General features: G+C 36.5%; 1 protein-coding gene and 1 long non-coding RNA gene across 2 annotated transcripts in view; one reads left to right on the plus strand and one right to left on the minus strand.

Moving 5' to 3' along the window:
• Positions 1–1,343, plus strand: part of LOC136846164 (uncharacterized) — a 38,385-nt gene extending 37,042 nt beyond the window's left edge. The window contains exon 3 of the long non-coding RNA XR_010855338.1: positions 1,221–1,343. This is a non-coding gene — a long non-coding RNA (uncharacterized lncRNA). The remainder of the gene's footprint in view (positions 1–1,220) is intronic.
• The window catches only part of ClC-c (chloride channel protein 3), a 55,114-nt gene that overhangs the window by 13,677 nt on the left and 15,251 nt on the right, over positions 1–26,186 (minus strand). Inside the window, 11 exon segments of the mRNA XM_067116943.1 lie at positions 3,129–3,349; positions 3,837–4,019; positions 4,755–4,849; positions 4,852–4,893; positions 5,409–5,556; positions 5,888–6,049; positions 6,428–6,573; positions 7,407–7,637; positions 13,785–13,811; positions 17,865–17,961; positions 23,251–23,369. Of these exon segments, the coding sequence (XP_066973044.1) occupies positions 3,129–3,349; positions 3,837–4,019; positions 4,755–4,849; positions 4,852–4,893; positions 5,409–5,556; positions 5,888–6,049; positions 6,428–6,573; positions 7,407–7,637; positions 13,785–13,811; positions 17,865–17,961; positions 23,251–23,346 (1,448 nt within the window). The 5' untranslated portion in view covers positions 23,347–23,369.

A 26,186-nucleotide genomic window follows, 5' to 3' on the forward strand; every position in this document is an offset into this window, starting at 1 on the left:
ACTAAAAAAATATCTTGTGTTTTGTCTTAGTAATATAAAGGACTCATCTGGTGATTATGTTAAACAGTCAATATAGCATATGTATTTATCCTAGGTTTCAACCAAGTTACATGACAACTTAGGATCGAGCAGCATATGACAAGTTTCAGACAGTGTAAGGGTTTTGTAAATTTTTATAGCCACACCAAATAAATAACAATACTGCAGTAACATATCTTTAATAAGCCCTGCACACACACACACACACACAGATTTTGATGAAATGTTTATTATATTTTAATATAATAAACATAGCACAAATCAGTAGCTACTTGCTCATAAAATCAGCAGACAAACACATATATACATCCACATGTAGTGCATATAGGTCTTTTTCAATAAATTTCATTATGTCCATTTGCATAACAAAATATCTAAGTAAATACTGATAATTTTACTCAATAAAACAGTGATACATAAGAGGGCAGGAAAGACAGAATGAGAAGGACTTTTGCATGACTGCTATACCAGCTCTGGGTATAATGTTGGCTATATATATATATATACAACTAGGTCTTCATTACTCAACAGATTTTTCAACCAATGATATATGGCAGCCTAAGCTTCAGTAGCTTATGGCATTTTGGGAAATAATGATTCCACAAGTTTTTGTGCCATACCAAATAACTGTGGTACCAAATGCAGTCTGAATCTATAGCTCCTTATAAAATCAACAGGAAAGTGAACTTACATAGTCATTTCAGTGCATAAAGTAGCTTTTTTTTTTTATATAATTCCCCCTACTTGTATCGTTGCATTCATTACTGAATTGACTTAAAAGACCCTCCTCAATGAATGAGAAAGATTTTAACAAAATTGCTACTCTGGCTCTGGGGTGTGTGTAGCCCATGCCGACAGGTCTTGTGTCTTCATGACTTTAAAGGATTTAATTACTTACTAGGAGGCCAGAACCCTCCCTCCAAATGTGCTTTAACTTCAAGTACCAGTGTACCTATATTTATAAGTGATTTCAATTTTTGGCTTGTCTAATCACTTTTTAACCATGTAATATTATTTTGTGGGAAATGTTTGTGTAGTGTACAATCATATTCCTGCACCTGCCTATGGTGTTTTGCTAGTTCTGTGACTTATGCTTAATTTTTTTTTTTAACCTTTGTGATGTGCATTATGCAATATGTATATTCAATATCCATTCTCATCAAAAAATTTTACCTTTGCAGGGTGGCTGTGGTTACACGAAGCTGACAGCTTCTTGCTTGGCTGTTTCCTGTACTTTTGGGGATTGAATCTGCTGTCCCAGTCTGCTGTCACTTCCTTGATGCTTCACTGTATACAAAGGAGGCCTTTCAAGGTGACTTGGATGAAGGGCTCTGCTACTGTTTCTAAGCATTGTTCTCAAGGGAGGGCAGTACTGTCATCTTCACTGACATAGTTGGTGGAATGGCAACTAATACAGAGGTGGCCTTGGCAAACCCTAGGGATTTTCACGCTTTGTATGCGGTCCAGCCTCATTTCAGGCGTGCTAATCTCTTCGCTGCAATGTTTGTGGATCAACTTGCCTGCTCAACTGCCTTTGCCAGGACGGTCTTGCTCCCAAAAGACAAGACTGATCCTTCCATCTAAACCTGTTTCTACTGGTGACAGCCAGCTGCCCTCTGATCCTCCTGGCTAGTGATTACAGTTTTCATAAGTTATGGTTACTGTGAAGACTTTTCAAAAGAAGGTCCTTAATGCCTCATGCAAAGAGTATTTACCTCATCATAAACACCTTGGGTTTATAGAATGATGTTTTCTATTTAATCTCATCTGTAGAAATAGGCATTTGGATATTAAGAGATATTTCCAATGGAAACAAAACCTCTATGCCTGAAGTCTGAAGCATGAATAACCCCTCAACTAGGTGTTAGAGATCTGCAGACTTTAGAAACAGCAGTGCAGCTGTCAATCTGAAGACAAAAGTATACCTTAGTTTAACCAGACCACTGAGCAGAGGAACAAGGAATATGTAAGGAGTAGTGGCCACTTTTTTTATTTTTGCTGCACAAGAAATTTGTAAGGGGTACAATGGACTGTTGGCCACCACTTTTTTTATTTTTGCTGCACAATCAGACACTACAAGGTTTTTATCAGATCAAGCGCTGTTACTGGCAAGTACATCAACCCTCTCTTACAACAGAAGACTGCCAATCATGTTATTCCTCTCGTTACAAAAATGACTGTAAAGCGGGCAAAAGCAATGGTAAAGCTGGCTCAAACTTTTTTCCTCTCCTTCCCCTATTACGACTTTCCCTATGGAAAAAAGTTGAATATATTCAAACAGCATGACTTTACATAAAGATTCAAACAACTGGTAACCAGCAATTTCCTTGTATTTTCTATCAAATCTCCTTGACCTTCATCTACAAAGGAAACAATCACTAGCTCTGTTTGGAGAGAAGTATCAAGTTTTATCTGTAGAGAAACAATTACTTCATAGAAAAGTCCTCCATACACAGCATTTTTGCAAGCATAAGTAGAAATTTTGATTTTATCTTGGATTCATGTAACAAGTTTCTTGGATCTTTAGGTTATGGTTGATGGAACACAAGATTTTCTAAGTGAAAGTTCCCAATTTTGTACAAAGCCATGAAAGACCATGCAAGCAAGGGTGAACTCATCCCACTCATCTTCAGTTTTCATGCACAGCAATGCTGTTGCCTGCAGAGAAGAGGTTGTGAATACATCCTCTTCATCTTTACTGTTCCTGACTTCTTACAGCCTCCTTGTACACTGCTGCATAGTACAGATTTATTAAAACAGCCTGGGACCTTCTGCATCTCAACCTCCCACCCAAACATCAATTCAGGCATTTCAGATTAACGGGGCTGTCCTGATGCATACTGATGGTTGATGCATACTGAGGATCAGTTGGAATTGTGTAAGGTTAGATTACCATTGCCTCCTTCTGACACACAAGGGGCCAGTGATCCTAGGAACATTCCAGACCATGCTATATGCATATCTGATTAATGTGGTTTTAAAACATTATCATGCCTTTGAATATAACATAACAGCACTGCAAACAACTGTAAGTGTAATACAAAAACAATACCAATAAATATTAAAGTAAAAAACAAATTACCACTTACCATAGATAGTCACTGTTGGAAGCTCCACAACCACATTGGGAAAAGAGCAGATATATAAGATTGCTCGTATTCATTTGAGTGTAAGGATTTGGATAGGCTATGAAGGCAGTAATAAGAGTGACAATTACAACCTCCAACCTTGGGTACTGACCCAACAAAGACTGCTTACGGTATCGACACCACTTGATGTTAAACTTGATGAAAAGCATTCCAATCACTCCCTGAAATTTACATGCAGCAATTAAAAATTAACACCAATAAAAACAAAAAGGTACAGTATAAACAATTTGAAAACTTTTTTTACAATCCAGTAATGTCTATAACACGTGTATCTACCAAATATATATAAAAAAAAAGCTCATTTATGGCAAGAGGTTGCCTGAATTTCTTTTGACATTATACACAAACCATAAGAAATTTAGGACACCTGATACTCAGGCACACCAAGAAATGTGCAAAATGTTCAAACTATAGGGTGCCTAAGTCCACTTCCATCATAAAAAGGAATCACCCTGGGCCAACATTGGCACAATTTATAATCTAGATCTGTATTAAATAGCAAATGATTAGCTTTCACTAAAGTGTAAATTTTTCAGACTTTTTCCCTAAATTTAATTCTACTCACTTAGTAATAAAGATATTTTGTATTTGTAAAGCATTGCTTTACATCCTAAAATAGAGACTAAGTGCATGCATACATGTACTTACCCCAATAACACCGAGAAGAATGAACGGAACCAGCTCAATGAAGATCCATGGTTTATTATATTCAACATAGAAAAGGACAGAATGCTCATTACCAAAGGGATTGATTGATCTCAAAACAAAAGCTGCCACCAACGCAGCAAAGAATGATCGCCAAAGAGTTTTCAGAGGGAAATAGTATGAAGCCTGTAAAGGAAAATTTTTAAATATTAGAAAAAATTATCCCCAAAAAATTTCTTCATATTTATTCAAGATTCAAATATATTACATTTGCTATGCTATACTTTGATAAAGGCAGTGGGCCATGTGTAGAATTACAACTAATGAGTAATGAAAAAAAATCTTATTTTGTATATACCATCGACATGTGGTTGGGTTGAAGAATGGAGGCAGTAGATTCATAAAAGTATTTAGGAGGACATAAAACAGTGATGATAGGATGAGAGACAAATAAAACAAGAACTGCAAATTAAATAAAATCAAAATGGTACAAACAGAGTCGTTAAAACATGACCACAATCTAAAATTTAACTCTCACATAGCACGAACTGTCCCCCCCCAAAAAACCTAATTAACACGGCTAATAATGGTCTCTCTCTCTCTCTCTCTCTCATTTAATTTCATATACAATAAAATATATACTTAAAGCCTTTGTGTTAACACCACACCATGTACTGATACTTAACAAAAATACCACATAAAGTACTGGAACTAACTGCAGTCAGTGAATAACCATTACAAATACACTCTCCTGTACATACAAAGAACCATATACAAAACACCAACAACCTTGTGAAACTAAACACTACTAACAGTGATCACTTACTGGAACAAACAAGATTCAAGCCACATCCACCCACCTGTCACTATCCACAAGATAAAAAATTGTCTGCATAATAAGTGAAGAGAAACAATACTCACCTCCTCTAAACTGAAAAGTACCCCACCAATTGGAGCACCAAAAGCAACGGACACACCAACAGCTGCTGCTGCTGAAAGAATCTCACGTTTTTTGCTTCATTTCTTCCATATTTTGGGAACAAGTAAGACAAAATGTTTCCTGGAACAGATGGTCAAATATAAGAATACTGTTCATATAAATGTTATTCCTACATTGTAATAAAAAAAAGATAAACACAACAGAATACTGTAAACAGCTAATACTCAAGAACCTCTGGCCATCCTATAAAATAAAAAAAACTAAGACTATTAATTTAATTGGTTCATATGCAAATTATTTTTAATATATTTTCAGTCATTAATACATGGAGACCAAAATCATTTGTAGGCTGAATTTTTTCCAAATCCAAAAAAGTTAGCCAATGGTATATAACACTGTGTGGTAATAAAGCTTTCTATCAAAACCAATTGGTCTCTGTACATAAAAAACAAAAAATCTTTAATCTTTCCTTGAAAAAGTGGCCATGAAGTAGAAGAAATTAAGTTTATATATTCCACATACCAAGCACACACGGAAGTGTATATCGTGCAAGTGTATATCTTTGAAAGTTTGTATGTAGAGGATTACCGGTACATCAAATATATTAATTAACTGTTAAATACTAAATATCTTACCTATACAACAAGCGACATGTACCAAAGGACCCTCTTTTCCCAGAGATAGTCCAGCAGATACAGCTAAAATCATGCCAAGGGACTTGATAAGCAAAGTCCACTTGCCTAAATACCCACGGATAATGAAACCACTGAGAATGGTCTTGATCTGTAAGTGTGATGTAATAGTTAATTAGCAACTAAAGAACAGTCAAATGCTGATTGAAAAATTAATGGTAAATAAATTATTTTCTTCATCAAATGTCATAATCATCACTGGTAAGTACAAAGTAATCAACTGGACAATATCCAAACATTATATATTTCATAATATATGAAATTACTGAAACCAGTACTATAAGTTCTGAGGTGTTCCCTTTTCTCAATTTAGCATGAACTCCAACTCAATGAAAAGACTGTTATTCATGACCTCAAACAGGATAAGAAAAATTTCTGGTATTCTTGCAAGGTGACTGACAGTTTGTAGGTGTATAACGCACCTCTGGGATACCGGAGCCACAAGCATATGGTGCAAACATCATTACCAACGATGCAGCGAGAGACGCAAAAAGAAGCGACCACAATACATAGAAAATATATGAAATTATATATGCTCCAGCACCATCAGGAGAATGGCCGAACACTTCAGGCCATGAGTACCACTGTAATGAAGGAAAAAATATAAAGCAATTATGTTATTCTTATAAGTAAGAGAAGACACAATATACCAAGACATTCCTTTCAATAAATAAAATCATAATAGTCATAAAGTAACTGAACCCAAAATAATCAAGTAACATTTGGAAATGTAAGGTATCAACATCTAATGACCTGATAGTTTCTTTCTTTTTTTTTTTAAGATATATTAATCCCTAGATCTTCTGCCCTTCAAATATAGTAATAGTTTGCTTTTGTAATATATATATTCCTACTAAGAATAGGAGACTTACTGTCTGATTTTAAAACCCCAATACTTCATACAACCTATCAATTTGTTTAGTGAGACAGAAGTAACAATACTAATATATATTAATTCTTACATTTGAACAATTGTTCCCCGCAGAGTATGTTTCTTCCGATGACCAACAGCACTGTTCTTTATTGAACCAAAACTCTTCTGGACAGATGCCGAAACGCAAATCAGACATCCAACTTGTTCCAATATCAATCATACCAGCTGCAGCACCTGTAGATATATGGAAAACTTTAATACATACTTTTTAAAAATCTAGCTACAATATTTTTATTTTTTGTTATGCAGCACAAGTAATGTTCAAATGGAACAAATAAAAAAAATAAAAAACAGGGAGATAAAAGCTGTCTAAAAAACAGATGCAAATAAAACCCATGCTTTTATTACACAAAACAGGATTTTTTGCACATCCTATCAATCATATGGGACCTTATTCTTGGATGAAAGAATCTCAGTTAAACAAACGTGTCCCATTCAAAAATGGGAAGCCTCTAATCCACATGCTGTTATGCTTATGATGTCTGCTTCCCTTGACTTTCTCTCCAAGTCTCAAACAGACAACTTACTTCGATTCATTTGTGCTCAGAGTCTTTAATTATTTCATTTTCTATTCCATAGTTGATTTTCTGTTATAAGTGTTAATTTCTCTTTTATTATATGGCCAAGAGGAGGAGTAGTAGTAGTAGTTAGTTATTAATTATTATTTGTTTTACTTTTAAGTTGTTCTGTCAATATATAACTAAGTAGATGGGAGCTAGTGTCTGAAGCCTTCCCTTTGGGTTGCTGCGTGTAATCGTTTTCATTCTGAATAACTTTAATCATAAAACTACTGGATATAACCAAAATGATACATGTTCTTATTGGCTATATACACATCTACCACTAAAAGCCCTTCTAAAGTAACCATATGATGATGCACAACAAAGGTAAACTGAACAAAATCAAAGTTGCCTAACCAACAAAAATATTTCCTTAAAACAAAGACTGAACACCAAATTTAACTTGATATATGGAGTAAAACATGATTTAGCCACATCAAATCCTACCTCCAATAACTCCAACCATGAATACGCACAGCCATCCTGACCATGCATCATGACCACTCTTTATCCAGTCCCATAAAGATTCTTGCTTTTTCTTGATAATGTGTCGATGTCTCATGCGATCCCTGGCAACGTCTCGCTGCCAATCAATAGTGTGAAAATCGTCATACTGACCAATCCCAGTGAATTCTTGCTCATCGTTATCCACATGAAAGGTTCCACTGTTGTTACCTGCTGGTAAAATGCAAAAAAGAAAACTTATTTTTTACCCCTCACAATTTTAAAGTCTGTTTCATATAAATTTACAATTCAAAGCAATAACTTGAATTACCTACATGGTAAAAAATAATTTACAAAAGAAACCAACTGTCAAGTACCAAAATTCAAGCTGACAACTTAATAACATTTTAGCCACTCATTAGTGTTTTAAATAATCACCAAGGTAATTAAGCTAAAGACAATTCACAGATACCACACATACTTCAGAATAGTGCCTATTCTTTACAGCATTTTAAAAAGGCCACTGATCCTTACGCCAATGACAACAAAAGCTGCACAAGTACCATGATAAAAGTTCTATTCACACAACACAGTACATCTGAAATAACTTTGGCTAAAGATATTCAAACTTAATCCCACAGTATTTGCCATGACTTTCAACTTGAAATTCTTCTGTTATCAGAAAATTTCTCTCTGCAGGGGTTAACACCAGGACAAAAATCATGTTACACTAAAAATTTTTAGACAAGAAGCAGTGGTACAGGTATCAGTATTTTATTTAAAAACTTCAGATACTTCTATCATATTTTGTGGCAACGGGATCTGGTATCACTGACTATGAAAATCCCTAAACAGGATAGGTGGTTCACTAAAAACATACTTATTCTTTAAACACTACATTAAAAGTTCCAAGAGTAACACTGAAACCTGAAGAAATTTTCTTCATTATAAATAACTAAAATCAATATTTGAATTTTCAACTAGGACCAGAAATTTATAAAATGTCGATTATATTTTGTTATGATTATTTTCATAAAAGTATATTTATTATTGCTATTGGTAAGAATACTGATAGATTCTATATAATTATGATTATGATTATTATTGTTATTATTAATGCAGAACTGAGTGCTTAGAAACTTTGAATACTGATGACATATTGATAAACTATACCACAAACTCCTAAGCTTGGTGGAAACTTTCTGTTTTGAAAGAGAATGGTAAAAATACAAAGAAACATTTTAGGTAGTATTTATATGCAGGGAAGACTGTCTTAGAGCAAATATGCTGCTACCTTCAATGACAAAACTGACAATCAAAGGATCCTCTCTGGCAGTAGGAGTTTCTTGGCTTGGGAGGTGATATTTCTGCTCGTGTGTATGCGCTAGTGTGAAAATTGTTAAATGTTTTACATATTAGCCAGTGTAAGTTTGGAAAAATACATTCTTGGGGAGATGACTACAGCATGGACTCCAACTACAGCAGGTTAATTTATTAGCTAGGCCAAGTCAACAATGAACATGTCATCACTGAGAAAATAATTTATGCGAGTTTGTAATGGATGACCTTCCCCCCTCTACCCTGCCCACTCCAGAGATTGCTAGGTGACCAAAGTGCCAATACAGACTATTAAACCAAAGAACTATATTAGTTTAAAGAGGTGCTATTATTCTAGTACATCTCTCATGACCATGTGTAAAAAATAATAGAAATAACAGACATAGGTGCTTGTGATATAAAGTGAAAATTTCTTTTCATAGCACAACACACATTTTTCCAACAAAATCCTACTCGCAACTTTTCATAAAGTTCAAGACTGAGGGGCCCCTACTGCACACGGGTACACCACAGGTATAACCTGACTGCCTTGACATGACAAAATACGTCATCATCCTTGTTAGAGGAAGACAGGGCTGGAAGAGTAAAGGACAAACTGTCAAGCCTTGGATACCATATAAGTGAGTCAGCAATAAAATCCAGGGTGAAGAAAAGCCTAACAGATAAGCAAGGCTTCAAATGAGACTAAGGCACGGAGCTCACTGACATACTTCATGGACGCAAATCCAAACAGAAATAACAGTTTCAGTGGTCATATCATTAGTCCAACCCATGCTGACCAATAACTCTTGATCACAGATAGAGAACCTGTTTCAATATCTTATATATCTGGGTAAAGGTTTCATACCTGGCACAGCCAGAATGGAACTATTCTTGGATGCATGACTTGCAATTGCCCAAATGAATCACAAAAAAGCAGAATGGAATTCCTGGGTAGACACTAGGGGTATAGCCTGACTGCCCTGACAGGACAACGAGGAAGAGGAAGATAAAGCAGGAATAGCATAAGGGCCTGCTGTCAATCCTCGGATGCCATATAAGTGAGTCACACCCACAAAACCCATGGTTAAGAAAAGCCTAATGGATAAGCAATGCTTCAGAGCTCACTGACATGCTTCATTGAAGCAAGCAAGAAAGAAATATAGTTTCAACATTCAAGTCAAGTAATGACTCAAAAAATAAATTTGTAAGGTCTTGGTCAAGCTTAGTGAAATTAAAGCCAACTCCTAGCAAGGTTTAATCAAAGACCTAAGAATAGATGGCTCAAATGAGTCAGCATTTGAAATATCACTATTTGAACTCAGGCTGCCCTGTACCTCTTGTTCACAGACAATGACAACCTCTTTCAATGTAGGAGAAAAATGAAGCTTGAAATTATGGGATTTGAGGTATTAAGTGCTGTACTACTGTGTTATGGCCTCTTGCACTGGTAAAGGTAAGTTCTTGAGGTTCTGTAACCTCTAAAAAGCATATGTTTTTCTGAATCTACACTGGATAACCTCAATGTATAAAGGTAAAGGAATTCCAACCACTCCCCCCAGAGAGAGGTCAACTTAAAAAATGTACTGGGCTAATTAAGGTTTATAATCAACCTCTAACCTCTTAATCATTTAGGACTGAAAAAGTGACAAAAACTTATGCTTCTTTGATTGTCCCCTTTTTATGGCATCAAGCATACCTCCAAAAGCCCCACTGGCTGACATAGCAACCAAGACAAGAGCCCCCAAATTGTGCCTTTCATCTCTGCCTGGCAACTTTGCTAGTCTCATGATGCAGAGAGAGTGGTAGTTTGCTACTTTCAAGTTGCATGAATTTGTTTGGGCAGGCCTTGAAGACTCCAATGTAGACTTGAGTCCTTTGTGAACTGCTTCTAATCTTACTGATGTTGAGTAGTAAGATCCTAAGCCTTATAATTGGCTTTCATGATCAAATTACTGAACAGCTGCTTTGTATGGTAACTTCAGGGTTGATCTGTAAAGACTTTGTCAAAAAATTAAACCTAAGAGCTTTACAGTTGGCCAAGAGAGGTAACTTACTGCCCAATTGCAGCTTTACTCCTTGTAAGTCAACAAGTCAGCACTCAACCTGTCTGCACAAAATGGTACTATGGCAATAACAAAAGAGGATTTGTAACTTGTGTGACCAAAATAGGCAGATAAACTGAGTTTGGTACTAATACAATCAATTCATTATAAAATGGCTTGCACCATGCAAAATACATTTGCCACAAAGAGCAAAGCATTCAAGGAGAGAAAAATCCACTTCTCAGTCAGCTGCGTTCCTTCTTTCGTTCTGGTGTTTTCCCTCCATGACTTCCAGCATCTGGGTTTTTTCGTATGCCCTGCCATTTCATTCCTTTTCAGTGCATTTTCCTGACATTGGATAATGCACTTTTTATTCAAGTCGCTCTCATGACTGGTTTTTGTACCTTTGCAGCTAACATTTGTGAGTCAGTTCTCTATTTTTACTGTTTGCTTTTTCTTGTTTACTTTAATAACAAGTGTTAACAGGGTTGTGTTCTAGGTGTTCAAACTGTTAACAATGTTATTGGATGCTTTTTTTTGCTCAAGTTCAATTTACTTTAGCAACTTACTTCCTATTATCCCTAAGAGGAACAATTCCCTCTGGTTTTCTGTTTCTAATCAACTTACGATTTAATTCTACTTTTAATTTTTCTGATTTGGCATTTTTATACTTTCACTGTGCCTCAGCATACTTGTGCTGGCAGCTGACATAAATTCTGCAGCACACTTATGCCAGCCCTTATTTGGAACTCCTTTTTGTTGGATCCTTCCTCTAGGAGCCAAAATATTTGTAGACTGGTCCAAGGAACTGGGGTTTCATTTTGGTCAGAGACATCCACCTCCTCATCAGACCTCAACTTTCTCTACGCCATCTCCTGCTCCTGTTGGGCCGTCACATGCCCACCTTAGGCCTTCTCTAGCCTCCACTTTGTACTCACTGGATGACTTCTCACCTTAAAATTCTTCTGTCATAAGGCTTGCTCATCATGCCTGGCAAGGAATTGTCCATTCCCCACCTTCTTCAACCAATGTTAGTGCTTCAATGGTGCCTAAATTCATACATCGAGTCAGCCTTCCCTCCACCACCACCGGCTCTGGTTTCTACTGACTCAATGTCTCCCTCCTTCCCTGCTTCTGCAGGTCCTCTCCTTGATGACATCGCAACAGCTTTGAGATCCCTTCCATGACCCATACTTTTATCTTCAAGGACCACTTTATCTATGTTCCATAACAACAACATCGGGTTACTATACCCCTGACTCCTGCTAGACTTACTTTGGGTCTCCAACAAATTTCTGTAAGCATCCTAGAATGTCTACCTTTCTAGCCAAGGCCCCTTCTATTTCTGCTTGGCTTTTGGCATCTCCACCTGCAATCCCCATGAGGGTTCTGCCACCTGCTGCCTTGCTGTTAGTGATGCCTGCAGCTTTGGCGCATCTCATGGGACTTTAGTGTCTCTTGAATTGGTTCCTCCAACTTTCAGCTACGAGCTGGAATTATTTAACATTCCTCTACCCTGTAAATCATCTACACCAGACATGATGAAGGGCATCCTCAAACTTCTAAGAGAAGCGCTCTTATAAGGATAGTGACAGGTCTTCTAGTTACACAAAAACGATAGTTCCTCAAGTACCAAGTCTCTGGCACAGTGAGCCATATGTTACCTTTAGTACCTGTATCTTCAATCTGGTGCTTGGTGAGTGTCTATCATTGGGGTTTTCCTTCCATTATGGACCCATTACTCATGAATTATCATCATTATTATTATTAACTAGTTCCACTAGACACCTGAGACGTAATACTTCTTCTTTGGGCCTAACAGCATGAAATATCCATCCTGGGATTGGTAAGAACTTCTAGCAGCTCATTCCTAAGGGCATCTGCATTATCCTCCCTCCTATATAGCAAATCAAGCTATATGATTATAGTTGGGTGGTATTACCAATCTATGGACCATAAACTTTAATCCCCTCCACCTTTCCCTCCCTCTCTCATGGTGTCTGGCGCAGCTAAACAAGAAGTGGTAGCTTCTTGGTGAGAGGGGGTAGAAGGTGGGAGGAAGAGAGAGTTTGTGCAGTGGACCTTTTTTCTCTACAGTTTTGCTTTGTGCACCTGGATGCCTTATGCATGGTGGAAGGCTATTTCATGATGAATGGGTTTCTGTAAAACCTGTTTTATTGCAAGACTATAGTACAGGTAATCAATTACAATCCCATTCAATATACTGAATTCACATGACTAAAATTTTCTGATATGATGAATATTTAAATACATGATACCTTTAATATGTATATACAAATACACAATTAGTTCAGAGGAATATTTATCTTTACATCTTTTGACGAAAGTTGTGTAAAATGCTTGCACAAAAATACCTTTCCACGAGATATGTTACAAAATTTACCACTGACCCTGATGCACAAAAGTTATGAACACATCTCCATCCCATATCTACAAAGGACATATCCATGAGAGACATTAGACCACAACCCAACAGCAAGGCAATGAAAATGACCCAGCCAAAATATAGACAGGTACTAGACAGGTACAGGCATACGAATCAAACTATACTGCAAATGCACCATAGGGATCTACATGACCATACCCACCAAACCAGACTGTGATACTGAAAGGTACCAAATTACCCTAAGTCATGTACTCTTTACAATGATAAAGTGGAGGACTGTCTCATCTAGTTTGGGCAAAATTAAATATAATTTCTTTCTAGTTCTACTGTAGGACAGAATGTTGTTGCAAGGTGATGACAAGGCATACTAACTATATGAATGCATCCAAAAAGCCACTACGGACAGACCCCATTTACATTCAAACAAGCTGGTCTGAAAAGAAAAAAGTACTATACACCCATACAAAAAGTGATAAGTGATAAGAAATCATAAAATGACTAAAGGGCAGACCCAAACCAAACTCTAAAAAAGAAAAATGACAAAGCAAAGAAGGATAAAAAAAAAGAAAGAAAGAAAAATCAAGCACTGATCCAGTGATCTACTCAACTTACCAGAACCACCAGCAAAGGACACGTAACCTAGGCGTTGACAGGAAAGGATGAATCGGGGCCAGTGCAGGTTGCGGGCAAGGATATAGGTTTCGGATTAGGTTAATTCAAAACGATGAAGTGCATGGCAAAATGGGGATGTATTATGAGACAGCGCAAGATAGGGAGAAGAAAAATATGTCGGCAAAATGTTGTTAAATAAATGAAATGAACATCATAAAGTTCGCAAAAGCATGTATTTGTTATTTACAAAAATTGGAAAAGGGGAGGGATGTTGACGGCCAAAAAATCACAAAATAAATTGGAGATCATAAATGGCGCAAAATAAATTAGAGATCATAAATGGCGCAAATGAAATGAAAGTTATGAACAAGAAGTGAGCAGTGGAATGTCAGGACAAAGGATGAGAGGTTAAAAAGGTTGAACGAGTTTCCACGAGGAAAGGTCCGGAAAAAGAAAGAAACCGAAAAAAATATTAAACAATGACAATGATGTATACTATACTATACCAAAGCACAATATTATAACTACAATAGAAAACCTGCAAAAAAGGAAAAAAGGCAACAGATTCTCACTAACTAAGTCAATAAGTCCATGCTATTGACAGCAAAACGTTAAAGCAGAATGATCACACAAATAATCAGTTCAAATCAATACAGAAGAAACATCTACTGTGCATTCAAGAATATGTATGACAATCATGTACAATTTTTATGTTTCTTCTGCTTGAGAATCAGATGCAAATGCGACTTGGCCTCAGGGAACGCTTCTTGATGCAAGTTCCACAAAGAAATCTAACAAATTATCTACTAAATAACACAATCAAATTCTGTATTACATTATTCCTGACTTTTAGTTTTGCAAATAGTGTATTTCTCTTATCGCAAGTACCCAGAGTATTTCATGGCAAGAAACTACAGTGTCATAAAATCACGATACCTTTAGTACTACAGAACACTGTCAGTCTAAAAAGAATATAAATAAAAAAAACTTCTTACACAATCACCTCACTGAAATTATACCACTCATCAGGACTTCAATCAAATTTACATTATGCGAACTTAGCATGGTAGTCTTTCCACCAAAGCAAATACGTAAATAATTTAGGTTTTAAATCTTTATGTCTATTTGTGCCTCACATTTTCGTTTCAGAGTTTAATAGTTTACTGCTTACAATGTTGTAAGTCACAAAAGATGGCATCGAAATCTTGCTCATCATGACAGCTACCCCCTTACCTTGTAGATTATATTTTCCATTCTCGTTTTCATAACCTGTGATCATGTCTTTGCATTCATCTTCACAACCCCGTGTGCATGCCTTTACATTTATCATAAGAACCTGTGTGCATGTCTTTGCATTCATCTTCACAACCTGTGCGCAAGTCTTTACATTGATCTTCACATCCTGTGCGCATGTGTCTGCATTTACCTAGCTTGAATAGCATCTGCCATTTCACTAACTCTCCAGATCTTTTTGAAACTTTTTATTTTTCCAATCATTAACAGTGTTCACATACACTGCTGTGTAATCACAAAACTTATTTTACATGTCATCCAAAATAATGAGGAGTAATGGACTGAACACCAAACTCTCGAGGTACACCACTTAAGACAATGCCAACGAGAGTGCATGCTATTGATATTAGTTCTCATTTCCTGTGCTTGACCAAATTTTCTACCTAATAACCTGCCCTATCATGACCCTTTAATTTAGCCCTTAATTTTCAATGCAGGACCTTGTCAAATGCAATGAGAGAGAGAGAGAGAGAGAGAGAGAGAGAGAGAGAGAGAGAGAGAGAGAGAGAGAGAGAGAGAGATCACATATCAAATATGGTCTTGTATGGCAAACCAGCTAACATGAGCAGGATTAAGACAGCTGTTCTACCAATTTAAAGATTATATACAAGAGCAGTCACAATACCACTCCACAATATATAAAAAGGAAAAACTACCATCAGTCAAAATTATTATATCATTAGCCATTAAAAATTTGAAACCAAACTCGACACAGACTCTAGGATGCTCTTAAACATCAGTGCAGCAACACCATCCAAGTAACAGTTCTTTAGATGAATTCCATTTTCATACAAAATATGGCTACAAAATTTTTTAACATTAAGGATACTTTTTTAAAAAATTTTATGATAGAATTCTGCCCAAAAATTGTCATTTCCTGATGGTTGAAATTAGGGTAATCAATTAAATGTCTTACAATAAATGTAATAAAACACTCTCTATACAATGCATTTGGGTTGGATCAAGCAGGGTAGACATAAAAAACCTGAGTGTCATGTGGCTATCTCCAATTCTAATATGGAATTACTATACATATCATCTTCCTGCCCATCTTTTTGCAATGAATGTCCCAATAATATCATAACGTTATGCTCCTCTGTTGCTGCTGGTTTATTATTTCATGATGTTTGCCGATCATTAAATAAACAGATACCAGTGATGCCCTAAAAATAATTAATTCGAATATAAAATTTAGGCCAAAGGCCAAGCACCGGGACCTATGATGTCATTCAGCACTGAAAAAATTATGCAATTGTTAGGTGAGGGTGGAAAGTAAGATGGAAGAAAGAGAATTTGAACTAAGGTATAGTAGAATAGACAAAGGGGCTAACCCCTACAGGGTAAAAATAATCAATGGAAATTTCACAAATCTTGCCACGAGGATATCAGCACTGTTTCATCTTTTTACCTTAACTGCATCCCCAAGAAATAGGAATTACGGACAACTGAAGATTTATACAAACTTATATAAAAGTAACTCTGCTCATCAACAAAATAATTTTGTTCTTGATACAGTATATTCATTATCTTATGATGTATGCCATTCATTAGGTAAAAAGATCCTAGTGATACCATAAAAGTAATCAATGAGAATTTCAGTTTGATCGTGCCAAGACCTACGCAGAATTAAGTGGTTTATCCCTTTACCTTTTTTTTTTGTTACACCCTAATCAGCAGTATAATTAAGGGCAACCGAACATTTACAAAAACTTCAAATAATCAATACATTGTTTTGCTCTAGAGCAAAACAATTTTGAAGTTACCCTGCAGCACTTCTCAGATTCACAATAACATTTCTGATATGGTATGCTCTGAAGATCTTGGTGGAACATAAGATTCCTACAAGAATCAAGTTGTTTTATCAGGAGATATTAGCAAGTCCAAGATAAGCGTAAATTTGTGGACCATTACGTCCTACACATTATTTATGAAGTGTTATTTACGTATATGGATATTGTTTAGTCCCAAAGGGATAGTTTCATTTACGTTTACATAGCTTTGACTGCTTTGACTGGGAACTGAGGTGAATAATTGTATAAAATTGCATCTACGATCATACACCTTTTAGCACTCAAGTTACTGGTATTATGTATCTGGGGGGAGGAAGGTTCATTAAAATACTTTACAAATGACCCAAAAACATGTCTCACTGTTCTTTTATAAGATTTCTACAGTGTCATAAATGTTTTCCAAACTTTATAAACCACAAGTTTAGCACAATTACTGGAAAACACTGGCATTATCTTGTGTCTCTACAAGGTATTATTTATTTGTGTCATAAGATATGAATTGTCTCCTGTTTCTTTATCTTCCAATCCAAATTAAAAGAGGTTATCTATGAGCCACAGTATTACAGGTCATCATGAAAGGTGCCTTACTTCAGATATGTTCTCAACTGGCCAAACTCTACCTATGCCCTTTTTTCCAAAATTCACTGGGCCTTCTTCCTTGTCTTCATCTTGCTCCTTCCATACCTCCTACTTTCCTAACAAACTGATACTCACCCCTTGGAAAATTCAGAGGGAAAAGTTCCATGACAAGCACTTCCAACATTGATACAAACATCCTTTGGCCACAACCTAAATCATTGTAACTCAATACTACAGGAATTTTTGAAAATATCAGTACTGTACTTTCAGAGTAAAATAGGGCTACTTAATGCTACTTCAGCCATTCAATACAAAAACTCCATCAGTTGTGCTTCTACCAGTTACTGTTCTGACTCAGGAATTTGTAGAATGAAAATTGTGCTCTAAGGACAGGAAACCAGATGTCTGCTAAACTTACTCTGGTTAGCTTGATTTGCAGCCTCCATTCTCTCTATGGGACTATCTAGAAGGGAATCCTCATCTAAGTCACTCTGACGAACTCCGTTAGCTGATGCCTGAAAATTAAAACAACATGCGTCAGTTGGCAAGTTTCTCTAAAATAGCATTTAATAAATATTCCACTGCTTTCATAACAATGAAATGAGTGCATGTACATTGATTCCAAAGCAAGACTTAAGTTATATAGGCAATAAAGAAACTAAATGATTTCCATAGGCATCTGAAAGATCATATCTCTGATGCAAAGTTGCTTCATTAAAAAATTCCTAAAACTATCAAAAAGTTATATCACTAATGAGGAAAATATGACAATACAAAATCAATGCATTTACCACATTAAAAAATAGTAAAGGATCAACCAAAGCAGGACATTGTGATAAGGAGGTTCAACCAGTCTAAGTTATGGAAAAACACGAAGGAAAAACAAGGCAAACTGTGATACAATAACCATAGGAACCAGAATGAGATTTGGGTTTTGGAAAGCAAAAGATTTCTACCCAAATTGGAATGGCTTATGCTGACATTCCACAAACTGAATTTTGACATTTTATATAAGGTATTCACTCCAGTAAAAAAAACCTTCCTTAATATTTATGTGGGTCTACCAGGTATGGTTATAACTACAGTAATACAAAAAATCTTCCTTTTCAAATTTTGATGACCTCTACTGTATTAACGGCGGATAGTCTGTAAATCTGACTTTCGTACTGCTCAAAGAACTCTACTGTATTAACAGCGGATAGTCTGTATATCTGACTTTCGTACTGCTCAAAGAATTCTCAAATGGTGGAACACAGCAAAAAATTGCATATTTTAAAGATAATTTGCATTTTTTGTACACATACATACCCAGAATCTTTTCATAGAATACTTTCAGCAATAAGCTGGCCCCATTGAAGCTCAGTGACAAAATGGTAAGTATATGGTTGGTGAGTAAGGAAGGATGAGAACCCACACGCTCACTTTTTCCCTCAGCAACTGGACAACTGCTGAGTGAGTTAGAGGTGGGAGTATGGTAAAGATTTCAGGTTTGCATTTCTATGAAAACTGCAAATCAACTTGAAAATCTGCCATTTTTTCCTAACAGAATACAAATCTTTGTCTTTTCTATGGTAACTAACTTGTTAAGCAGGAGGAAATGTCACAGGAGCATGACTGGTACTGATCTGCTCCTACCTGGAAAACTCAACAATCACATTAGTAACAAGGAAAGGATGACTCCTGTACACCCTAGTATGTGTGATGTTGAGGATGCCATACACCTGCCTCAGTACCTTTGGCCCTGGAAAGTTTTTCCTGAATGCTAAGGACAGAGCAATACCTAACTTGTGAGCCCTCACAGCAGTATAGAGCAGTTTCCCTACCCAGACAACTTGTATGCCCAATTGGTGCCTTCTTGGATATTTCACTTTAGTGCCTGCCAGTAGCAACAAATACTCACTGACAATAAGCCCAAGGTGTTAAGTCCTGTATAAGTAGTATCATAAAGCACAGTGAACACAGCAGCATCAGTGCTGATGCTATGGCTAGCAAACAGCACCTCTGTATGTCAACACAACAACAGGGCCAAAGATAAAGTGGATCGCTCATTGAACGCATGGGTGGGTTTCCCTCCCAGTCAAACACCAACTGCTTGTCAACCTCCTTGTGGCCAAACTTCAACCAGCAGACCAGCTATCGCTGAGGGTATTCCATATAAAAGACAAAGGTTGTATTTATAATCTGCCATTAATACAGCAGGTAGTCTTTCTCTTAACTGCCATTTCACTCCAGCATCACTACCCAGTGCCCTCAAAGATAACAAAATGTTCCATCTCTTCTAAAAATAGTCCATCTTCCTCATTTACTCTTCTAATACAATTTGAACAAGGAAAATCTCCACCTAATGTTTGTACTTCCTAATCCAGAGAATCTTTTGTGACACCATCTGTTACATTTAATGCACTGCTTTGACCTTTGACATTTCATCTGTTTCTTTGGTCTTTGTCCATCAACCTGTTCAACTTGCTCTATTTCATCTCCTTCCAATTTTCATCTTGTAATTCAAAATAAAATTCCTTCCTTCAAGTGTGTAGGAATGCAATACAGTGACTAATTTATAATCCTAAAATTTGCAGAATTTTTGAAAATGTTCTCACACTGGATCAGTGGATCTGATTGAGTTATTTACACAATCTGCATTGCAACAACAAAGGTCATCAATGACATGGACAATGGAAACCAAAAACAAAAGTAAAATAGGCAGTTACTCCTACCAACCTTCCTGCTTGTTGGTATTCAGGGTGATCCCAGTTCCATACAATTGTGACTCTGGCCAAGGGCCCCTGGGCTCTTTAAGAGTACCTATACATGCCATTAAATGTTTTATTTTACACAGCCTTGCTGGTATCTCTCCTTAGTTATACAGCTTCCAACTAGCTGTTTGCAACCTGACTTCCAGTCCATCAAAAGTAAAATGCCAAATAGGTTATCTTTCAAGTACTATAAAAAAAATAAAATGATAAAAGAATGTAAGGGGCAATGAAAGCACTTTTGATACATAGTGAAAGCTTTCATGAGCAATATCTGGACACCCCTTAATGGGGAGGGTTGTATGCACATCATATTGCAACTTATCTCATTCTTTATCAGGATTTCAAAATTGTCCATCCTACTGAAGTATTACGACGTAAGTAACAATGCGATTTTTAATTTGTAAAAACATGAAAAATGTTGAATATGATCAACTATTGTTACCAGGTTACAAAATTACGGCAAAATTTAAGGGGATAAAATGCAAGTCACAAACAGCATAATCAAAAGAGGTGTTAAAGAATCACCGAGCAAGAACTGACACAACACATCAAACACTTATCTTACACCTATATAAGATTAGACACCCTAGACAACACTAGAAGAGCAAAACAGCTGTTCTTGAAAAAATTCAGTTAAAAGTCAGACAAACTTCAAGTGTTTCTTGCCTCCATCTTCAAAAGCCGTCACTAATGACTTATGGATCCTGAATAGCTTAACTGAGCAGCAATCTTGCAATCACTTTTGGGATTTCTGGGTAGATCTCTTAGTGAACTTACTCTAGGTAAGAAAAATTGCAAAAACATTAGTTAAATGGTCAGTGAAATGTAAGTAACATAAAAAAAAACCTGGCTTCCTCATGCAATAATGTTTTCAACACAGGTAGACCTTCACTAACTGGACACCGTTGGGATTAGAGGCGTGCCACATCTGAAAATTCCAAATTACAGAGGGATTACCCCTAAACAATGGCTAACAACCTTACAGTCCCTTCAATGCATTATATACCTTATATGACTGTGTCTGAAGCTATCAATCACACACTTAGTGTCCTCTTTGACCTGCCTTTTTCCCCCAACAAATTGTCTTCTCATATATTACACATTCACTGCAAGTCCTGAATCTCTAAGCAGTGACTGGCTGTCAACAACTATGCTACGCTATATTTTGCACCAGAATGTTTGGCTACACTTCATACATCAAAGTAAGTGTTAGCATAAGCTTTCAACCTACTGAATACTTTCAAATCTTATTATCAAATCTTATTACCTTAAATATATTTATGTGCATTTAAAAACCAGTAACAAGATAAAACAAAATATTCTGTAATGGTGACCATGGAAGGAATGAGCACTTCACTGCCATAAGACAAACCACATCAAAACAACATGCTTTGATTCACACATTACAAGGCGACAGTTATTACAATATATTTTTTTAAAGTAATAATCCTACTACTGTAAGGTAAGACATACGGAAATATATGCTCTTTAAAAAATTAACATTGGCAAAATGAAGAAAATATGCATAATAATAAGAGGGAAGAAATATGGACTTTAAAATCAAAATACGAACTACATCAAAACATTATACTACAATCCACACACTTTCACAGCAATAACTATTATGACATAAGCTTGAAATTTAAAACACTACGATATGGTATAAGACTTAACTTTAAAATAAAAAACATTAGAAGCTAATGTTTGTATTGATGAAAAATAAGCATACAAGAAAATACCATTTTCGGTATATTACAATATGCTACGATAACCAAGCATTAGCCATGTATATTTAAAAAATATTCACTGGCAAATTACTTTTTAGGTTAAAATTGGCAAACACCGGCTAGGGAGGATTCTGTTTACAGTATATTCCCCATTAATATCTTTTTTTTTGGCTGTTACCTTCTCACCACTCCCCAAACTTTCCGCTGAGAACATGCATAGAACTAAATAAATGCACAGTATCAATATTTACTTGAAACTTCAATTAAAAAGATACAGCATATATAAAAAACTGTTACTTGACAGTTAGCAGTTTTTGCTAGGTTTGAGCTGGATGCAACAGAAAAATATAAGCAGTCCATACACTGTATTGGTAATGACATGTGAAATGCATAGCTTGCAAAGTTCATTGCTTATCATTACTGATTTTCATAGGATATTAACAGCCATCAATGAGGAGATTTCTCTTACTTCCAGCTATCTATTTTTTTTAATTAACTTTATTCTTTTCCACAACTGAAGTCTTTTCCCCAACCCCCTCTATCAGTGCAGAAAAGAATTAGCAATTGCATATATATCACGTTCTATTTCAAACATAACGAAAAACATTGCAAATAGATGTCCGGCACACCATCAAAAACTCTTTCAATGTTCAATAGTTTATATGATACCTTCCCATAACCAAAATTACTGACAGTGCATTTTGGATCTTCCACACATGCACATACTGTACTTTGTCATTTTCACAACAATGCGTGAGCTTTACTAATTCACTAAAGCCATAACTTGGCCAAAAAAAAAAATAAAATAATGTTTGGTAGCCCACACAGTTGGAAATGTGCTATATTGGCGAAGGAACCAGGCGACAGGTAAATGAATTAGTGAATGTTTAATTACATTACTGTACCCTAAAATGATACTGAAAGCATATTTCCAGTATCTGAGAGCAGCTACGATCTGACCTTTAGCTTGTTTCAATGCTCACCTTAGGTGAGCATTAATTACCTTATGTTTTGCACCACAGCTCAGTACTTTTATCAAGTGTATTCAGCTTATCAATTCATGCCGAGACCATTCTCAAAGAAAACAGCAAAACGCACCAGAAGATTCTCATAGAAATGATGCTTGGATACTGTAATTGTTTTTATTTATGCCTGTATAGTTGCAGCTATATATGCCAGTTTATTATTTATCTGGTTATCTATATATCAGAAGTTGCACAAACACTAATTTAAGGAGCAATAACAAGCAGTGCCTCTATATACCCCAACAATTTTTACAGCGAGATAAAATTTATAACCTCAACAAACACATTTCTGTACTTACGGCAGAGTGAGATGGTTGGTCAAGAGCCTGGTAATTAGGTGGACGCATTAGAGGATTGTTTATGATTTCATGGCTTCTCAATGGCCGCGTCTCCATTCCAATGACAAGTCAGCTACAATCTGGAAGAAATAAAAACCAGTCATTTTATGCACATCACCTGGTTTACGCAATGCTATTAAGCAAATACTATGAACTAAGAATTACGCAAAATATGTGATGATGGTGATAATTAACTAAACTTAAATAAAACTTTACTTGAATATTGCCATTCTAAGCTGAAAGCTGCCAAATGAGTGACTCTAAGATACAAAGAATAATATTTTGGGGTAACTACAACCAGATAAGTAGAACCAGACCTGTTAGAACTAACAGCATATCTAGTAATACTCGGTGAATCATAACATTTAATAAAAATTAGCAACCTGAGAACTGTTAATCTCCACATTGTAAATTGGTACCCGACTGTTCTAATCTTTTTTTCAGAAAGGATTTGGAGTACACTACATCTTGACTTGAAGGTGCAGTGTATTTTGTAAACCTAAAGGTAGGTTCTTATATAAGACTGGCCCTTGTTACCCATTATGTTAGAACTTTTGGGGTAATTTGCTTAAGGTATTTCTATATATTCAACTTCCAACCAAAACCAAAATCTAATAACATGAAAGGTTGAAATATGATTATTTTCTGGGTTTTACTTTGTGGAATGTGAGAAGCAAATTATTAATAACTGACTTTATCATATCATGTGGCAATGCTTTGTGCCATTTACAATCCGACAATTTATATGAACGCCATCCCTTATGTTTAAAGTTCCTAATTTATGTTAGGTTGGTTAGTCCAATCCAAACCTCCCAAGAGTTGGACCCACTGCTCCATGTTAGAATAAGTTATGATATGCCTTTAGGCTATTCTGTAACTGCCCTTGCCACATGTTCACAATTCAGGCAATCTTTGAATCTGCACATTCCCAACCATTTCTGCTGGTTGAATGAAATTCATTTTTTTTTTTTTTGGGGGAGGGTTCCACTAAAAACACTGGTTGTCCCCAGTAATACAATCCCAATAACTGTTAATAACAGAAGAGGGAGAAACAGGACAATAAGTGGTTAACACTTATGGTCAACAAAAATATACTAATGTACATGATATGCCTGGCTAATCTGGAAGTGTAATTGAGAGTAATGGAGGTTTTAAAGGTGTAAGAGGAGAAAAACCTCACACAGTTGCACTAAGCTATGAAACAATTGTTAGGAGAGGGTAGAAAGTAAGACGGAAGAGAGAGAAACAGAGGTACAGTAAAAGGATTGAAAGGCGCTGCGGCTAGGGGCTGAGGGGATGCTGCAGTGGACCTACGTAATGCTCACAGTGCACCGCATGAGGTGCACTGTTGGCACTACCCCCTTATGGGAAAAGTCAAAGCCAGACTAGGCCCACATGGTTAAACTGATTGGTAGGGCATTATCGCATCACATAATTATCAAATTACATTTGGCTGATTTAAATATTACTTAGGTTAAGATATGGAAGATATGGATGGGGTAGACTACCCTGGATAGTCTGTCTAGTTTAGCCTATGATAATGTATAGGTTGAGGTGCATACCTAGCTAGTTTTAACTGAGAACTAACTAAAGTTATAACTAAAATAATTCCTACTGATGATTTTCTACCTCGCTTTAAAATCAGTTCCGGATAACCCCACAGGAAGTTTAGGTTGCAACCTTGACCCACCCGGGGGCTGCAATACTGCAACCTCCCCACCAATGCAAAACCACGCAAAGCACCCCACGACCGCCACTGCTTTCTAGCTAATCAGGCACGAGCAAGAACGCGGCGACGAGGTTAAGAAAATAACTTTTAAAAATGTCGAAAGAAAGGTGATCCTTCTTTGTAAACCATCGGAGGCTTCGGGGCGAGAAATGTCACTTCAAACCACACGCAATTCACCTCGAGTCTCGCAACCTACGTCCCTCCTTCCCCAACTTACTCTCAGTCTCTTCCTCTGGGGGAGGAAAAGGAGGTGGAGAACCTTACCATTTTGGCATAAATGAAAACTATGTTACGTGAGTTACACAGCTGTGGGAATATGTGGTCTCCGCTCATCAGATGTTTTGGGAAGGTTCTGAGTGACCGGAAGTATGCATTAAAGCCTTCTGCTACAAATCATCACCGTTGCTGCTCGTCCGGTTCTTTCGTATGTGTGCGCGAATATTGTGGCTCGCTGGGAATGAATAATTCCGAACGGATGTTACTCGCTTTCCGGGGAATCCTTCGGAGATTTGCGAGGAATTTCGAACTTTTCAACACTTTACTCTCTCTCGCGAGAGGGATGGACGTTGTTGGAACATAACAAAGGAGCAGAAAACGGGGACTTTACCGGGAACTGCATTATAAGAAAACCCCACCAATTGACTCGGGGTATTAAATTTAAAATGAATCAAATGTTACTTCCTAACACTCCGAGGTACCACGAACACCTCGAGAGATCCGTCGTTTATAATGCAATTCATTCCTCGGTTAACACAAACACCGGTTTCGTAGTAAATTGACAATACGTCGCTCCGACGCTCACTATTTCCGCGACGTCATAGTGTGACTCAAGGCATGTGATGTCTTGCAAAGCTACGACCGCTAAGGTTGTTGAATTACGACCCCGACAAAATACCGTAGTTATAATGGATAACGTACCTTATTTCCAAATAAACTGAAGAATGTTAGCTTAACACACACGAAATTGAATAATAAACTGCTTGACAAAGTAATTAGCCATTCAACCATTATATAAGACTAAAAAAATAATACGGACCGTTTCTCAATTTTCCTCCAGTTCTCCGTCGTCGCCATATCCGTACGACTTTTAATACGTATATATATGGAAAATAATTCTTTCATCCCTATTACCAGGCACTGTCTTGCATAAACGTACAGTATATCTTTG

The sequence above is a fragment of the Macrobrachium rosenbergii genome, chromosome 14 (assembly GCF_040412425.1).
Source record: "Macrobrachium rosenbergii isolate ZJJX-2024 chromosome 14, ASM4041242v1, whole genome shotgun sequence".
In the NCBI taxonomy this organism is placed as follows: Eukaryota; Metazoa; Arthropoda; class Malacostraca; order Decapoda; family Palaemonidae; genus Macrobrachium; species Macrobrachium rosenbergii.